General features: G+C 46.2%; 6 protein-coding genes across 6 annotated transcripts; 3 read left to right on the forward strand and 3 right to left on the reverse strand.

Moving 5' to 3' along the window:
• Positions 1-47: 47 nt before the first annotated feature.
• Positions 48-1,813, reverse strand: N7483_006736 (histidine phosphatase family protein; the record flags this gene model as incomplete). The annotated part of the gene is made up of 3 exons (XM_057090173.1): positions 48-1,398; positions 1,465-1,621; positions 1,684-1,813. 3 exons carry the CDS (start codon positions 1,811-1,813, stop codon positions 48-50), a joined length of 1,638 nt encoding a protein of 545 aa, XP_056944914.1.
• Positions 1,814-3,347: 1,534 nt separating this feature from the next.
• Positions 3,348-4,201, forward strand: N7483_006737 (uncharacterized protein; the record flags this gene model as incomplete). Its single annotated transcript, XM_057090174.1, has 2 exons — positions 3,348-3,379; positions 3,445-4,201. 2 exons carry the CDS (start codon positions 3,348-3,350, stop codon positions 4,199-4,201), a joined length of 789 nt encoding a protein of 262 aa, XP_056944915.1.
• Positions 4,202-4,740: 539 nt separating this feature from the next.
• On the forward strand, positions 4,741-5,841 carry N7483_006738 (uncharacterized protein; the record flags this gene model as incomplete). Its single annotated transcript, XM_057090175.1, has 2 exons — positions 4,741-4,760; positions 4,815-5,841. The coding sequence occupies 2 exons, from the start codon at positions 4,741-4,743 to the stop codon at positions 5,839-5,841; spliced, it is 1,047 nt and encodes a 348-aa protein (XP_056944916.1).
• A 195-nt stretch (positions 5,842-6,036) lies between these two features.
• Positions 6,037-7,758, reverse strand: N7483_006739 (putative pyridine nucleotide-disulfide oxidoreductase; the record flags this gene model as incomplete). Its single annotated transcript, XM_057090176.1, has 1 exon — positions 6,037-7,758. The coding sequence occupies one exon, from the start codon at positions 7,756-7,758 to the stop codon at positions 6,037-6,039; it is 1,722 nt and encodes a 573-aa protein (XP_056944917.1).
• A 1,999-nt stretch (positions 7,759-9,757) lies between these two features.
• N7483_006740 (putative nucleoside transporter) lies at positions 9,758-11,296 on the forward strand (the record flags this gene model as incomplete). Its single annotated transcript, XM_057090177.1, has 1 exon — positions 9,758-11,296. One exon carries the CDS (start codon positions 9,758-9,760, stop codon positions 11,294-11,296), a length of 1,539 nt encoding a protein of 512 aa, XP_056944918.1.
• Positions 11,297-11,500: 204 nt separating this feature from the next.
• Positions 11,501-13,307, reverse strand: N7483_006741 (flavin monoamine oxidase family protein; the record flags this gene model as incomplete). The annotated part of the gene is made up of 2 exons (XM_057090178.1): positions 11,501-12,765; positions 12,938-13,307. 2 exons carry the CDS (start codon positions 13,305-13,307, stop codon positions 11,501-11,503), a joined length of 1,635 nt encoding a protein of 544 aa, XP_056944919.1.
• Positions 13,308-14,191: the final 884 nt, after the last annotated feature.

A 14,191-nucleotide genomic window follows, 5' to 3' on the forward strand; every position in this document is an offset into this window, starting at 1 on the left:
TTCTCGTTAATCAATGTGCAACTCATAAGACCTATGATATAGCTCCCTTAGATTGCACCTGTGGTGATATTTCCATATGCCGGGACTGGATAGTCACCGAAACAACTCTCCTCGTAATTTGCTTTGGCAATGTTCTCTTTCTGAGCCTTGATAAAAGTCTTCAGCTCACACCACCCATCGTCCCGCTGTCCACATTGTGAGATGCTGCGTCCAAGAGGAATGGTCCTCTGATTCATCAACATATGCACGTAGATTGTCTCACCTCCTGTGGACTCATAAACCGCGTCACCAGGCTGCTCTGATCGTTTTGACAGGACAGGTAGAGGGGTTTTAATGACTTCGATATTGAAACGGCCCGCAAATGGAACAAGGTGGCTAGTAATTAATTGATGATTTGGCGGGGGACCAGACAGAGGTAGGAACTCAGCAAACTGCGTGAGGCCAAGTGCTGTCAAAATCGCCACAATATTGGTATCATGACTGAAATCCAGATACAGCGTCTGATCCAGAGGAAATGTTCTAGTGTTGTCATCCAAAGTTTCATTCACTGCAATGGAATCACCATCGGGTTGAGGGTAATGTTGAAGCAGTCGAGCCACTAGTTCTTCGACGTAACCAATACCTAATGCCCGGCCCACTGGTGATCCAAAGCCAAAGCTTCCATAATAATTCACGTCAAGGCTATATTCAAAGCCCAGCCATTCATCCCAGGTAAATAGTGAGCAGAACGGACTATAGCCCAAACCAACAGTCTCGTACGGACACATAGTCTGGGCGATATAAGTATCCTCGATTGTCCAATTAGCGTTCCCAGTCATAGACTGACGGAATCGCTCTGTCGTCTTTTGGAAATATTTGTTTTGCCATTGCGTACTTGCTTCATCACCAACATACCCACGATCAGTGTGACTATTATTGCAAGCCTCATTTCCTGCCAAGGAATTGTTGAAGCCAGAGCTTTCGATCATAACTTCCAAGGTAACATTCTTGGTCCAGTTGGGCCCAAAGAACCCGTTGAGGAAATTCTCGGCTGACTGCAGCATGCGCGCTTCGGTTGTTGTACGGGCAACAAGTGGTGCAGATGAATCGTAAAGGCGACCATAGTTGAACCAATGAAGTACGCCGCTGTCAAACAGCTGTTGGCGGCCAAGAGCGGTCAGCTCCTCTGTTCCTAGCTCGTACTTCCAGTCGTTGAGGAATGAGAGATTCCCAGTAAAGCGGGTTCCGTTGCCTAATAGCTCGGATATACGGGTATGGAAATCGACCACGGGAACTGGATCGCCGAAGGTTGGGTATCGAGATCCATGACGATGAATCATATGCATCTGAGTGATGTTGGATCCTGGAGGTAAGGGGTATTCTTCAGCTCCGAAGCCCGATGGATTTGGCATGTAAGGTCTATTTTCGAGTCATGTTAGTTTGCCGGAATTCTACTACTAGTAGTACTGGATCACTCATACGTACGAGAGGTTGCCCATATGTTCGAATATCTCGGCACCATCTGCCTGTCCGATAATGGGGACATCAGTAACAATGGGAGTGTTCGGCACATATGAATGATTTCCAAAAGGAGCTGGGTTTATCTGAGCAAGGAATGGTGCACCTCCGACCTGTGTTGGGCCTATAAATTCCCCCGTTAGCTTTTGTAAATTTTTGAAAGACGAAAATCACCTGGGCACTTGCCGGCATATGGGCCAAAGCTGGTCTGGAAATAGTCTGGAACAGCAGATGTACTTGTTGGCTCTAGAGGCTCAGCACTGACTTGCACGATTGTTCCAAGCCCGAGGGCTAGTAATTTGAATGGTGTGCTCATGGTTCTTGTCATGTATACGTTGATCAATGAAGGTACCTGAGCTCCAGACTCGGATGTCAATTGTCCTAGCCTCGCCATCAATTGATTCGCAGGTCCCTTCTTATAGACAAATCATCCAAGATCGACATGGTGCTTGTGATACCCAGTTTCAGTTGCACGCTCAGATCTTTACCCAATCAGTGTGGTTCCTGTCAAGTCAATCCTTTTGGACAGTTTCCGTTGAATCAAACTGCAGCCTTGAAGACAGATCATATTCATTTATTAACAATGATGTAGCATAGACGTGAAGAGTAGATCATCATGGAGCCCCGTGGAGCCCCGCGTTTCCCTTCCTAGTTCAATCTCTGACCCACACGAGAGGAGCCTGAGTCAACCTTGTTTTCTGAGTAGGTTTAGCTTGGTAACTAGCTCAAGGTGCCTAGAGCCAAGCGTTAAAGATGTACATAAGTGGGGCGATCGTTCCAACGCCCCATCGGGAGATCGTAGCCACGTTCAATTCCTATTCGGTTCACAGTAAGCCACATTCAAAACACGAGTATATGATGTCACGTAAGTTCTCGATATATGTTACAGCAGATGCTGAGATGAGAATATTTCACATGAAGATGGATGTGGCGGAATATTTGTATTTCCGTGTCTTTTGAGGGAATAACTAGAAAGTCCGAAGCCGAGTGATATTCCCCCCTTGAAACCTTTCAACGATTGCAACTCAAACATTTGAACCTTGGACTTGTTCACCTAAGATTATTTCGTCGAAAGCCATCTCTGTCAAACCTCCATATTGAACTAGGCTGTGCTCAGAATTATGAGGAGCACAATGGTGTGCACGCGACATGAACTTGAAAGGAATCAGGGAGTTTTCCAACATTCTCCTAAATGATGTCTTGGAAGCTCCTGTGTATCTAAAGCCAGGAGATATATTCTACTAGTGATGCGTTGAATCTGATTTCAAGATGGTCTGGTGCTCACCTCCAAGCTATCATGCTTCCAAGGTTGATTGGCCATTTTCGACTGACCCAGACATGTGCAGGTACTAGTATACCATATGGGCAAACCTTCAAATTACAAGTTAATCTGATTAGAATGATATTGAGGTTCCTCTTAATCAAGCTTCTTGCCCAGTTGGCCGAGCACCTGGGCTTCTGGGCACTCGAGAGCGTTTGACAAACAAAATCAATTCTTGGTTGTAGCAAACAAACTCAATACCGCTCAGCCTCCGAGTTTCCCTTTCACTTCCCATTTCCCTTCCAACTTCCCTTTCTCATCTACCTCCTCTTCGTGTCACTCTCTCATCCCCACAAGACCATCGAGTACTGAGGCTCTCAGTGCGAGCCACTTCATCATAGACGGCAGGTTTGGGAGGTAAGTAAACGATCTCAATCTTGGAAGCTTGTCATGATGAGAGTCTAATGAATGACTCTCAGGTTTATCAACTCACCCCTCACCACTTTCATTATTGGCGCCGAAAAGAAAGAAATTCAAGTGCACTCTTTTCCCATCGCCAGCCTGTCGCAGGGTCTCAAGGCACTCATCAATGGGGGAATGTTGGAAGCGACAACTGGACGTGTCGAATGGCCAGACATTGACGCAGACATTTTCACTTGACTCTGTGAATTTGCTTATCTAGGCAGCTACGCGCCCCCACGTCCATCTTTACCGCGTGTGGAATCTTCTTCGGTTGCAGATAAAGAGCCTGTACTCAAGCGTCAGCTAACAGAGCCTTCCCAAGCTGAGCCTGAACCTAAGCGGCAAGCAATAAACCCTCAGCAAAACGACCAATCATCAGCATCCTCCTCTTTTGATAGGCCTGTTTCTACGCCTCAAACCAAGCAGATTGAGGTCCCATCAAAGAAACTGAAGATTCCTTCTGAAGATTTGAAACGTGTATTCTCGAAATATCTGGTCGTCCCAGATGCACAAGTCCGCTTGAAGCACAATCTGGCGCTTCAAAATCACAACGCCTCAGAGGATTTTAGACCTGTTTTCTTCGGTCATGTTCGTCTTTACATCCAAGCAGACAAATATTGCATCGATGTCCTACGCAATATTGTTCTTTACCACATGTTTCTATCTCTGGGACATTTCAAACTCTTTGAAACGGCACTGGAAGGGATTGCAGAACTCGTTAGATTCGTCTACGAGAATACACATGAGGATCATGAGGGGAGCACCGATGCTATGAGAAATCTGGTGACGCGATATGTGGTTTCTGTTGTTGGCCAAATTGGCCAGACTGACTCTTTTCAAGACTTACTGAACGAGGGTGGCCCCTTTGTCACGGAATTCTGGAAATTATCTGGAATATGGCGTGATCATGAAAGCTCGTTTACACAGACTCAGAATGGATGCTATCATTATTTGAAAAGCATGGCGAAACATGAAATCTGATATTCCTAGTTCGTGGTAATGAGAAAGTTTCATTTTTATGGTTTGTGCAATTCCAATTATTATTTCTATTCCAGGTCTTCTTGTCAAAGAACATCTCAATCGAGGATCCCTACCACTTTTTAGCTACACCGAGCTCAACCTGAGGAACACAAGAAAACTACATTCCACTGAAGCTCACAGGTTACATCCATAGCATGAACAGTATCAGAGCTTTCCAACCTTCACCACAATTAATATCTCGGAAGCTTTTTTCTAGAGCCACGAGAAGGTTTCTGCTCGCAATGAAACCAATCTGAGCTCAAGTTTCTCTGGCGTTTACATATCATGTTTAATTGGCCCTGAAGACCCACCTATGCAGGTTTCCATACATCAAGCAACAAAAGAACGACACAACTGCAAGAGCGTTGTTGGGCAAACGAAATCCAATGGATGATGTTACAAATACTAGTAGAAACCCCAACGCCCTATTTCTGACCCTCTCACTCTTCCAAGCAAAGCCATCGTGGAGTTTCCTTTTCTCGGTTCGATCGCTTGTCAAAATGGAAGGCAGGTTCTGGGAGTAAGTCGATGATATCAAAATGCCCTGATCTGAGCCTAATAATGAGGTTTCCAGATATCTTACCTCGCCCCTTTTCACTTTTGTCATCGGCGATGGCGACGACAAGAAAGAAGTCACAGTACACTCCTCTGCCATAGCCGGACTTTCCCCGGTTCTAAATTCCCTCATGAACGGCGAGATGATCGAAGCAAAGACCAGGCGCGTTGAATGGTCAGATGTTGACGGAAATACATTTGCTCGGCTTTGTGAATTTGCTTATTTGCGAAATTACTCGCCCCCGAGTCCGTCTTATATTTCACCTCCAGAAGAGGCTGTGCCCAGTGAGCCTTGTGAAGAGCCAGCTATCGAGCCCGAGCAGGGTTATGGTTATGGTGAAGCGGAACCTGCTGAGGCTTATGATGCCCCCAGCCAACGTACGGCACTATCTGGGATGACCAGGAAAATGCTTAGAGAACACATGAGGACCGCCACTAGCAGTCGTAATAGGCCACCATGGGCAACTGCTGAGGAACCTGAGGAGCCTGCGCCTGAGCCTGAGGAGCCTGAAATTTATCCAGATTGCCATCCCCAGGTTGAAGGTTCCCACAGTACTGAAATTGAAATCAAGTACAAAGAGATCCAGACGACCACTTTACAAGAATTATTCTCGGAAACCTTGGTTGCAACCGACTCAAGTCTTCACGATGAATCCAACTTAGAATTCAAACCTCCTAGGAACACAGATCACCGCCAAGACTTTACACCTGTTTTCCTCGGTCAAGCCCGCCTTTACGTTCTCGCGGACAAATATCTTATTGAATCATTACGCACCTTGATCCTGGCTAAAATGTTTGAGACTCTGGCCAACTTCAAGGTTTATCCAAGCGGAATTGAAGCCATTGTTAAACTTGTCCGTTTTGTGTATGATAATACACCACCAAATTATGGGGACAACAGTGACCCTATGAGAGATCTGGTGACACGGTTTGTGGTTTCTGTCCTTGGACAAATTGGTGAAAGTAAAGCTTTCCAAGGGCTCTTAGAAGATGGTGGCTCATTTGTTGCTGATTTTTGGCATATGGTCTGGGTGCACCAGTCCTAGTCTGTGTCTGCGAGAGAGACAGAAGAGAGAGAAGAGTAAGAGAGAAGAGAGAGCAGAGTGAGAGAAGAGTAAGAGAAGGGAGAGAGAGTGAGAGTGAGTCTGTGTATATAGGAGAAATACTAGTTTAAGATCTCAGGAGCAGCATTGAAATGAGAAGAGTTTTATTTTTGATGTCTATTCCAATTCCAATTTGCTCTAGAAGCGGGAGATATCCCTTCCAAAAAGCCTGTTGAGGGTCCATCGAAAGGCAATTCTTATCCTGTTTCGCCAGCTGATACTCATACCAATATATGCTGCATTCCAAACTAGAGATGCCGTTCTTCCAGTAAGACCTTCAGGTAGATACCTATGACGGTCGCCAGTCTTCCCGTCATGTGGGATCTGCATCAATGCTCGCTCACTCCCAATGTATGCCATTGTGCCAAGATTCTTGAAAGAAAAAGATGGCATCCGATCTATATCACTCTTGTTCAGACGTTGCGCCAACCACTTTGCTTCTTGACCAGTAGCTTGCGCTGTTGCTGGAGGTGATCCAGTCTCAGGCATTGCGTTATCTCCCAAGGCAAAAACGTCCTGCAGGACTGCAGTCTGGCCGTTATGGTCTTGTAGTTGTACTCGGAGGTGACCGTCAACAAGAAGAGCGCCTGTCTTTGAAACTTTTTTGAACTTCCATGACGAGTTTTCATCATTCACTGCCGGTGTTGAGTCGGGTTTAACGGATTCAGTAGGGAAGTCGGCCACTTTGTCAAGTGACTGGCTGATGAACTTGTTCATTGCGTTGCCAGTCACCCAGACACACATACCGACTCCAACCTCGCCCTCCTCTGCAGTTGTCAAGGTCAAACAGCGTTTCGGGTCCATCTCATATGGAGGCGGGTCACCAGGGGAGCCCCACCGCAAGCCCTCTACGTGGTGAGAGGTCTTGATGTCAACACCTTCCCGCTTCATTGTTTCCATGGCATATTGAGAGAGTGACTCATCAAACATTGACAGCATCTTGGGAGCCACATCATAGAGACTGATCTTAGGAATACCATTGAGAGCAGGGTAGAGAACCATCATATCCTTGTAGATGAAATCACGAAGTGATGCCGCGAGTTCAGTGCCAGTGGGGCCCGCTCCAACAATTGCAAAGTGCAGTAGCCATTCGCGCATTTCAGGAGTGGTTGTTGGAAGGACCGCCAGCTCGAAGCATTCACGTACACGCCGCTTCACCCGCTTTGCATCACCAATATCCTTGAAGAACATAGCGTTGTCTCTGACACCCGGCGTACCAAAGGTGCGACTGACGGCACCGACCGCGATAACAAGCTTGTCGTAGGGTACTTCAAACATCTCGCCCTGTTCCCACCAGCGGTAGTCCTGGGTTGGGTGTTTGGACTTGGCCTCATGACTGTCATTGAGTTCCTTGTCATCGTCGGAGGTACGTGGAGTCTCAGTTACACCACTCTTTACAACAGTAGCTTCACATAAAACAGTCTTTTTCTTCAAGTCAATTGATCTTGCAGCAGCTTGGATGAAATCGACCTTCGCATGTGGATCTCGGACAGGCTCGACGATATTCGAAAAATCAAGAGACCCACTGGCTGCATCGGTAAGAAGCGGCGTAAATACGAAGTAGGACCGTGGTGAGATGACGATGGGCGAAAATGATTGCGGGGAAAGCCGGCGCGACATAGTATACCCGCCCCATCCCGATCCGAGGATTACCACTCGTTCCTTTTGCACATCACTAGTGGGGGAGGCTTCTGTGTGCTCAATTCGTGTTGCGTAGCTTCTGTCTGGGAGAAGATTCGAGGTAGTGGTACAGAAGACGGGTTTGCATTGACCAGTGTCAGCACGCGAACGAACAGCCGGGCGCAGACTGGTACATTGAATGCGCCGTGAGCGCAAAGCGCCTATCGGCCGGGCAGGCATAATAAAGATGTATAAGTGTCGTCTGTTCGAGGAAGGATAATCGATGTATGGACGACTCCAATGCTTGTAATTCAACTTTCGAATATGAAGCTGGGCCCTGGGGTGTAAGGCGAGAATCACGCGATCAATCGGAATCCGAGGAGCTGATATCAGTAGAAGAAAACCTGCATTATTAGCTGCAGAAACGCCAATTATTGTATGTTTTTTTTAATAAAGCTGATATAGCTTGTCATAGACTTTCGCTGACACATCCATGACTTCATCTTCGGTAGGCGTGCTACAAGATGCACAGGGTAGAATCGGATCGGAATCTCAGGCATTGCTCAGCTCCACTTCAGCCCGCTTGGTATCGGGTTCTTGAGCTCCCGAACATCCATTCCGAGACTGTTGGGAGCTCAGTAGATCAGTATGAAGGATGGAAGAGTCAGCTCCCTATCCTCAAGGGGAAACCCGGAACCGTTCGGGGTGATCGGTGAAGGTTTCACAGCACGTGCCACTGAAACCGATCGGGAGAATCAGGCAGGTCATTTTTCTTCATGTTTTCAATATTTCAGCATTCAAAGAATGTTGGCAATGAGTCTTGGGAACTTTAAGGAAGAAGAAGGAGAGAGATGCAGAAGTTAGAAACAATCCCCTCGTGCGGGGTCAGGTGGTAGATGTGAGCCTCAGGCCCCACAATCATGCCACACCTTTAGATCTTCATTTGATCTAGCTTGGACTATAGACTCATTTGGCTCGAATTCAATCCAATCATTGACAGCAAATACTTTCGGCTTTGTTGATAAGGCAGTTGGAAGTATTCCACTATGCTAAATTGCTTATTTTTCATTCGCTTCACAACTGTGGCATCTGTGTTCCTGTCCAACCCGAATGAGGGTTGAAAGGCAACCGAGCTAGGAGCTCAATATTTTCCGAGTCAAGAATCAGCATCTGGGAATCTGGAGCCTCCATTCAGTCATATAGTATGGATGTGATGTCTCTCCAATTTTTTTCCTGTCTCGGGTGTTGTTTCCATTCTTTTGGTAACCTGATCAACTAGGAACGCAAAGCCAAGGCACATCGGCCCAAAGGAGAATCTCCGCACACACAATTTTTTGGAGCAACCCAATCGTGTTTTCTATTCTGTGCGCTGTTTTGCACACTCGAACATGACAGGAAGTTAATATTTACCTTGGCTCTTTCCTTTTTCCATATGGTATGGCACTTCCTGTTGAGACGCTGTCTACTCGGTAAAGAGGCCCGCACAGTGGAGACAGAGTGGCACTCACCCCAATTGGTGCTTGATACCCGAAGGGGCTGGGGAAGGACTAGAGTGTTGCACGGGCACGCCGCGTCGTGTACGGAGAAGACCGAGAGAAAAGACAGGCAAAAACCTCCATGAATATTGACCAGTGAGGAGAAGAACGATAAGCATAAGCGATGTCAGGGAAGATATCTCAACCGCACTCTTGCATTGCCAATGCTGAGATACACAAATCCTCGATAGATAAGGTTCTCCGAAGCCTTTGACTCCATAAGGGAAAACTCCACAAAAAAATCCACAAGTGGAAATCAGACGTCTGAGTCAATGTGTAGCACTCTCTACCCGACATGAGCTGGTGCATTCATTCAAGACATCAACTGCATTAAATCTTTGTCAAGAGAATTGTTTTAATTCGCTACAATCCCGATCCTAGCCGCAGCTGGAATGGAATCAAACAAGATTCGGATAAGCACAACAGCCAACTCAGCCAATGGATAACTAGCGTGGAATGCGTTAATTTAGCGTGGCAAGCGACGGTCTCAGGTGGTATTATTCGCCGGAGTCCGGCCGTTCAAGCTGTTCATTGGTTCTATTCACTGATTAGACTAATTAGATGGGAAAACGTTATCTCTCCCCGCAATCCCCTTTAAAAAACTACCACGTGAGGTTTTTTTTGGTTCCAAGGTTAACGAGAAACTTTTTTTTTTCTTATTTGCATTTCTCCTTCCCTATACTCTCGTCGCGTACACTCACACTATGGCTACCGATCCAGAGCAAGGCCTTGAAAAGGCCAATTATACTGTCGATCAGAATTCTCAAGATTCCTTCGATAACAATGCGCCTGCCGAGACTGGCATCATGGCCAAGATGCGCGCTGTGGAAGCTAGAGTGGACGAGAAATTGGGTCTTGAGTCTGAGGCCATTGTTCGAAAACGGCCAGAAGACAGGAGGAAGGTCCATTGGGTGGAGGAAATCTCCATGGCAGCCTTGTGGGCAAGTTGTACCATGAACACCTCTTGCTTTGCGACTGGATTCATAGGATGGGAGCTTGGTCTGTCTCTCAGACAATCGATTCCCATCGCGATCTTCGCCTCGATTCTCGGTGGCGCACTTACTGGCTATTGTGCGACCTTCGGTGCCGCGACCGGTTTGCGTCAGATCAGTGTGAGTCGATACAGTTTCGGCTGGTGGCCTAATAAGGTTGTTGCTCTGTTGAACGGTATCCAGCAATTGGGTTGGGCTGCTGTCGCATGTATTACAGGAGGTCTGGCCCTGACTGCAGTTTCGGATGGTCATGTCTCTTTGATTCTTGGAATTGTCATTCTGGCTGTCGTCGCTCTGTTCATCTCGTTCGTTGGATTAAACGCCATTCTTATCTACGAACGATGGGCTTGGGTTATCTTCTTCATTATTTTCCTCATCATCTTTGGTGAAACAGGAAAGTACGCCGATACCTCAGCACCTCCTACCGCATCTGGTCTTACCTTGTCCGGCGCTCTGCTCAATTTTATCGCCATTGTTTATGGCTCCAGTGCCTCCTGGTGTACCTTGGCTAGTGACTACTACGTTAACTACCCTGCCGATGTGAGTCGTGTCAAGGTTTTCCTGATGACTACTTTCGGCATCTCGATCCCCACTTCCATCGGCATGGTGGCTGGTTGTGTGGTCGCATCTGCATTGAACAACAAGCCCGAATGGTACAACGCATACGAGGATCAAGGTGTTGGATACCTTATTCAGGATATGCTCTACCCCCGTGGATTCGCCAAATTCCTTCTTACCCTCCTCGTGTTATCTGGTATCAACGTCAACGTCATTAGTATCTACAGTTCTGCGATCTCCTTCCAGCAGCTTTCGCGACCATTTGCGCGCGTCCCTCGATTCCTTTGGACACTTTTCTGCTTTGTCTGCATTCTTGCACTGTCTATCGGTGGTCGCGAGAAGCTGAACACCTATCTTCAGGATTTCCTCAGCTTGTTGGGATACTGGTGCACCGGGTATACCGTCATCCTTTTCGAAGAGCATTTCATTTTCCGGAAGGGCAAATTTGAAAACTATGACTTGGAAGGATGGAACGATCCAGCACGACTTCCTTTGGGTATTGGTGCAGGGGTCGCGTTCGTCCTCGGCATTGTGGCATGGTGTATGGGAATGGATGAGACCTGGTTCATCGGTCCTCTCGCTAAGTTGATTGGAGAGGAGGGAGGCGATGTCGCTAATGAGTTTACACTTGTTGTGACAGCTCTGACCTACATCCCAGCAAGATATCTTGAGCTGAAGCACTTTGGCCGATAAATGAGATCAGTCAAATGTTATTGGACAAACTAATCATACATACTCACTGTACTTGTTCGAAGAATGCTACGTTCAGTTGCTGTACTTTACTTTCTCGTGATGATGAACTTGAATTGAATAATGAAGTCATTGATTCAGCGGACTAATAATAACTTGAATTATCTAGAATCAAGTAACCACCGAACTGAGTACCTGATAATACCCTTAACCAATAACCACCAGATCCTCATTAAACTCAACACCAAGGGTATTGAGTATCCTCTTCGCAGCAGCCTCACCGGTTGCAAAAGCACCATGCACACATCCATTGCCAGCAATAGTCAAGTGTTCGCCCGCGAACTGCAGCTTGCTATTTGTCCGGCCCTCCACTGCATCGATCAGAATGTGAGGATTATCGCCAACCTTCTCGGCAGAATATGTTCCGAATCCAGCGAAGCGATCCTGAGTCCAGCAAGTTGACTCGATACTCGTGACTTGCGGCAAAGCCTTATACGGCTCTTTGCGCATAAGCTTGAACAGAGGTTCGAAGAACTCATACAGTTCCTCCTTGTCGGTCATCGCTTCCACTTTTTGCGTGAGAGGTTCAACGACCTGGATGCAGAGCTCTTTACTATCTGCCACAAGTAACAGATTAACCGTCACAGTGGCATAGTTCAAGATACTGTCCGGTGCTTCAGAGCCATCGGAGGATGCGACGCTCCCTTCACTCATTTCTTCAGGAGTGGGGTAATAGATGAACTGATCATGATCTTTGGACCAGAATACATCGGTGAACTCAAAGAATATTTTGCCAAGGGCACCGTAACTCATGTTTTCGATGCCTTTTTGGATATCTTGAGGAATAGGAGGGTTGTAAGAGACGAGGTTATGATGGAATGTGCCCAAAGGTGTTGTGACGACGATCGCATCACCGATGAACGTTTTTAATGAGTTCTCATCAGTGGAATTTGAACATTGGACGGAGATTTGAGCAGATGGGTCATCGCTCCAATTTATCGCATTCACGACTTGATTCAAATGGATTGATCCAGGACTATTGACAAGATCTTGAGCGGTCCATTTCACGATGGTATCATAACCATCTTTCATGTAGAGATTTCGCTCGGTAACGAAATAGCTCAAGTACTTTGATGATGCTTGATCTGTACTCGTTCCGATCCACTGCTCGATTTCCCGAACGGCCTGAGGAGCCCATAATCGTTCATCGTCAGTGATCAAGGGGTGTTCCCTTGTGAAGTCTCGTATGAAATCATCGACACTCCGATCTTGGGCGTTAGGATGCGTTTCATAGAACCACTCAGCGTAGTCCGCAAACTCATCGGCTACTTTCTTCGCCTTGAACTGAGAGCCAGCGCGACCTTCAGAGGTATAGTACAAAGGAGTGCCATCATCATAGTAATACTTAAGACCCAATTTGGGGACCAGTTTAACCAGTGGATTTTGAGAAGTCTCATGCATCCAAGCAGCGCCTATTTAATTTTTGTTAGTCTCAGAAACGTTCACCTCATCCCTCAGGAAGAGCATTCTGTGGAAAGTAGACTTATGACTCAAGAAGAAACCCACTAGGGTTGTTTCCAAATTGAGCGAACAAGCACCCCTGCAAAAGCCTGCTGAAAAGGAAATTCATACGGCTTTACGCACCAATATCCCGAGCTGGTTTCCCTTCCTTTCGACTGGTGTTGATTCGTCCTCCAATCCTGTCGCGAGCTTCCAGGACAACCACATTTAACCCGTGCTTCTTTAACACGGACGCGGCGCGGAGTCCAGAAATACCGGCTCCCACGACAAGGACTGTCTTGGTAGAAGGGTCAAGTTTGACAGGTAGCTGAAGTTGAAGGGGGGTCTTAGTTGGTTTCGCATTCCTAGTATCGAACATCGCCTCACCTTCCATAGACTCAAGTGTAATCGGGGCATTTACACTTGACTTTGGAGTCAAACCAAAGAAGGAAGTATTTCGACCTTCCTGATCCATGGAGGCTGATATGGGTTTTGCATTAAGTTGAACAGCCATGATGGAGTTTAGAACCAAATAGACAAAAGTCGGTTAATTGTTTGAAAGATAAAGTAGAATATTCAAGATTGAATGAATTCAAAAGGATGAAGAAGTGAGCAGCCAAGGTCTCTTTATCCCCCGTGGTTTCCCCTTTACATTTTAAAACATCTAATACGGTATGTACAGGCGGAACCAATTAAATACCAGAAACTAGTAACAACTTACTAACAAGATCTGATTTTATTTGATTTATTTGATTTATTTCATGCAGCTGACTTCAACGCCACGGGATCAAGCCAAATCTAGCTTAATGTAAATTGATAAGATTACTTATCACCAGTTATAATAAGGGATTTATTCGGTTTTGGCCCACAATGTAAGCTTTCGTCATGATCATCATAATTCCCACTTACTCAGATAGGAAAGCCCAAGCAGTTAGTGTCAAACGTGCCGGATGATGGTGACTCTTGGTGAAAAGATAAGGCGATTTCATCTCCACTTCTCCACCTCATATCTTTGCTCTTATCAAGGACGTAATCGGGATAACACGCTAGTATTTCTACTATTATGAAGAAGAATGGGTGGCTTTTTCACCCTGCATGAACTGTTACACCGGATCCCAGTACATTTTCTGAGTCTTTATGGTTGTGTAAAGGCTATACATGTCCAGGGCTGTGTACCTTGCGTAAGCTGTCCACATCACACAGACAAGATGACACGCCTATTAAAAACTCGAGAATTTTCCCTTGAATGCATGAGAATTTTCACTTTAAATTCTATGTAGCAATTTGACTCTTGAAATTCATATATTAACAAAAATGGTCACACTATATGATTTCACAATTTGGAATGGTCCAACTCGGAGTCATTCTGACTTGTTCGAGTACCAATATCCAAACAGT

Source organism: Penicillium malachiteum, assembly GCF_028827825.1.
Source record: "Penicillium malachiteum strain IBT 17515 chromosome Unknown utg000003l:1.0-4950554.0:1.0-4952489.0, whole genome shotgun sequence".
Classification (NCBI taxonomy): Eukaryota; Fungi; Ascomycota; class Eurotiomycetes; order Eurotiales; family Aspergillaceae; genus Penicillium; species Penicillium malachiteum.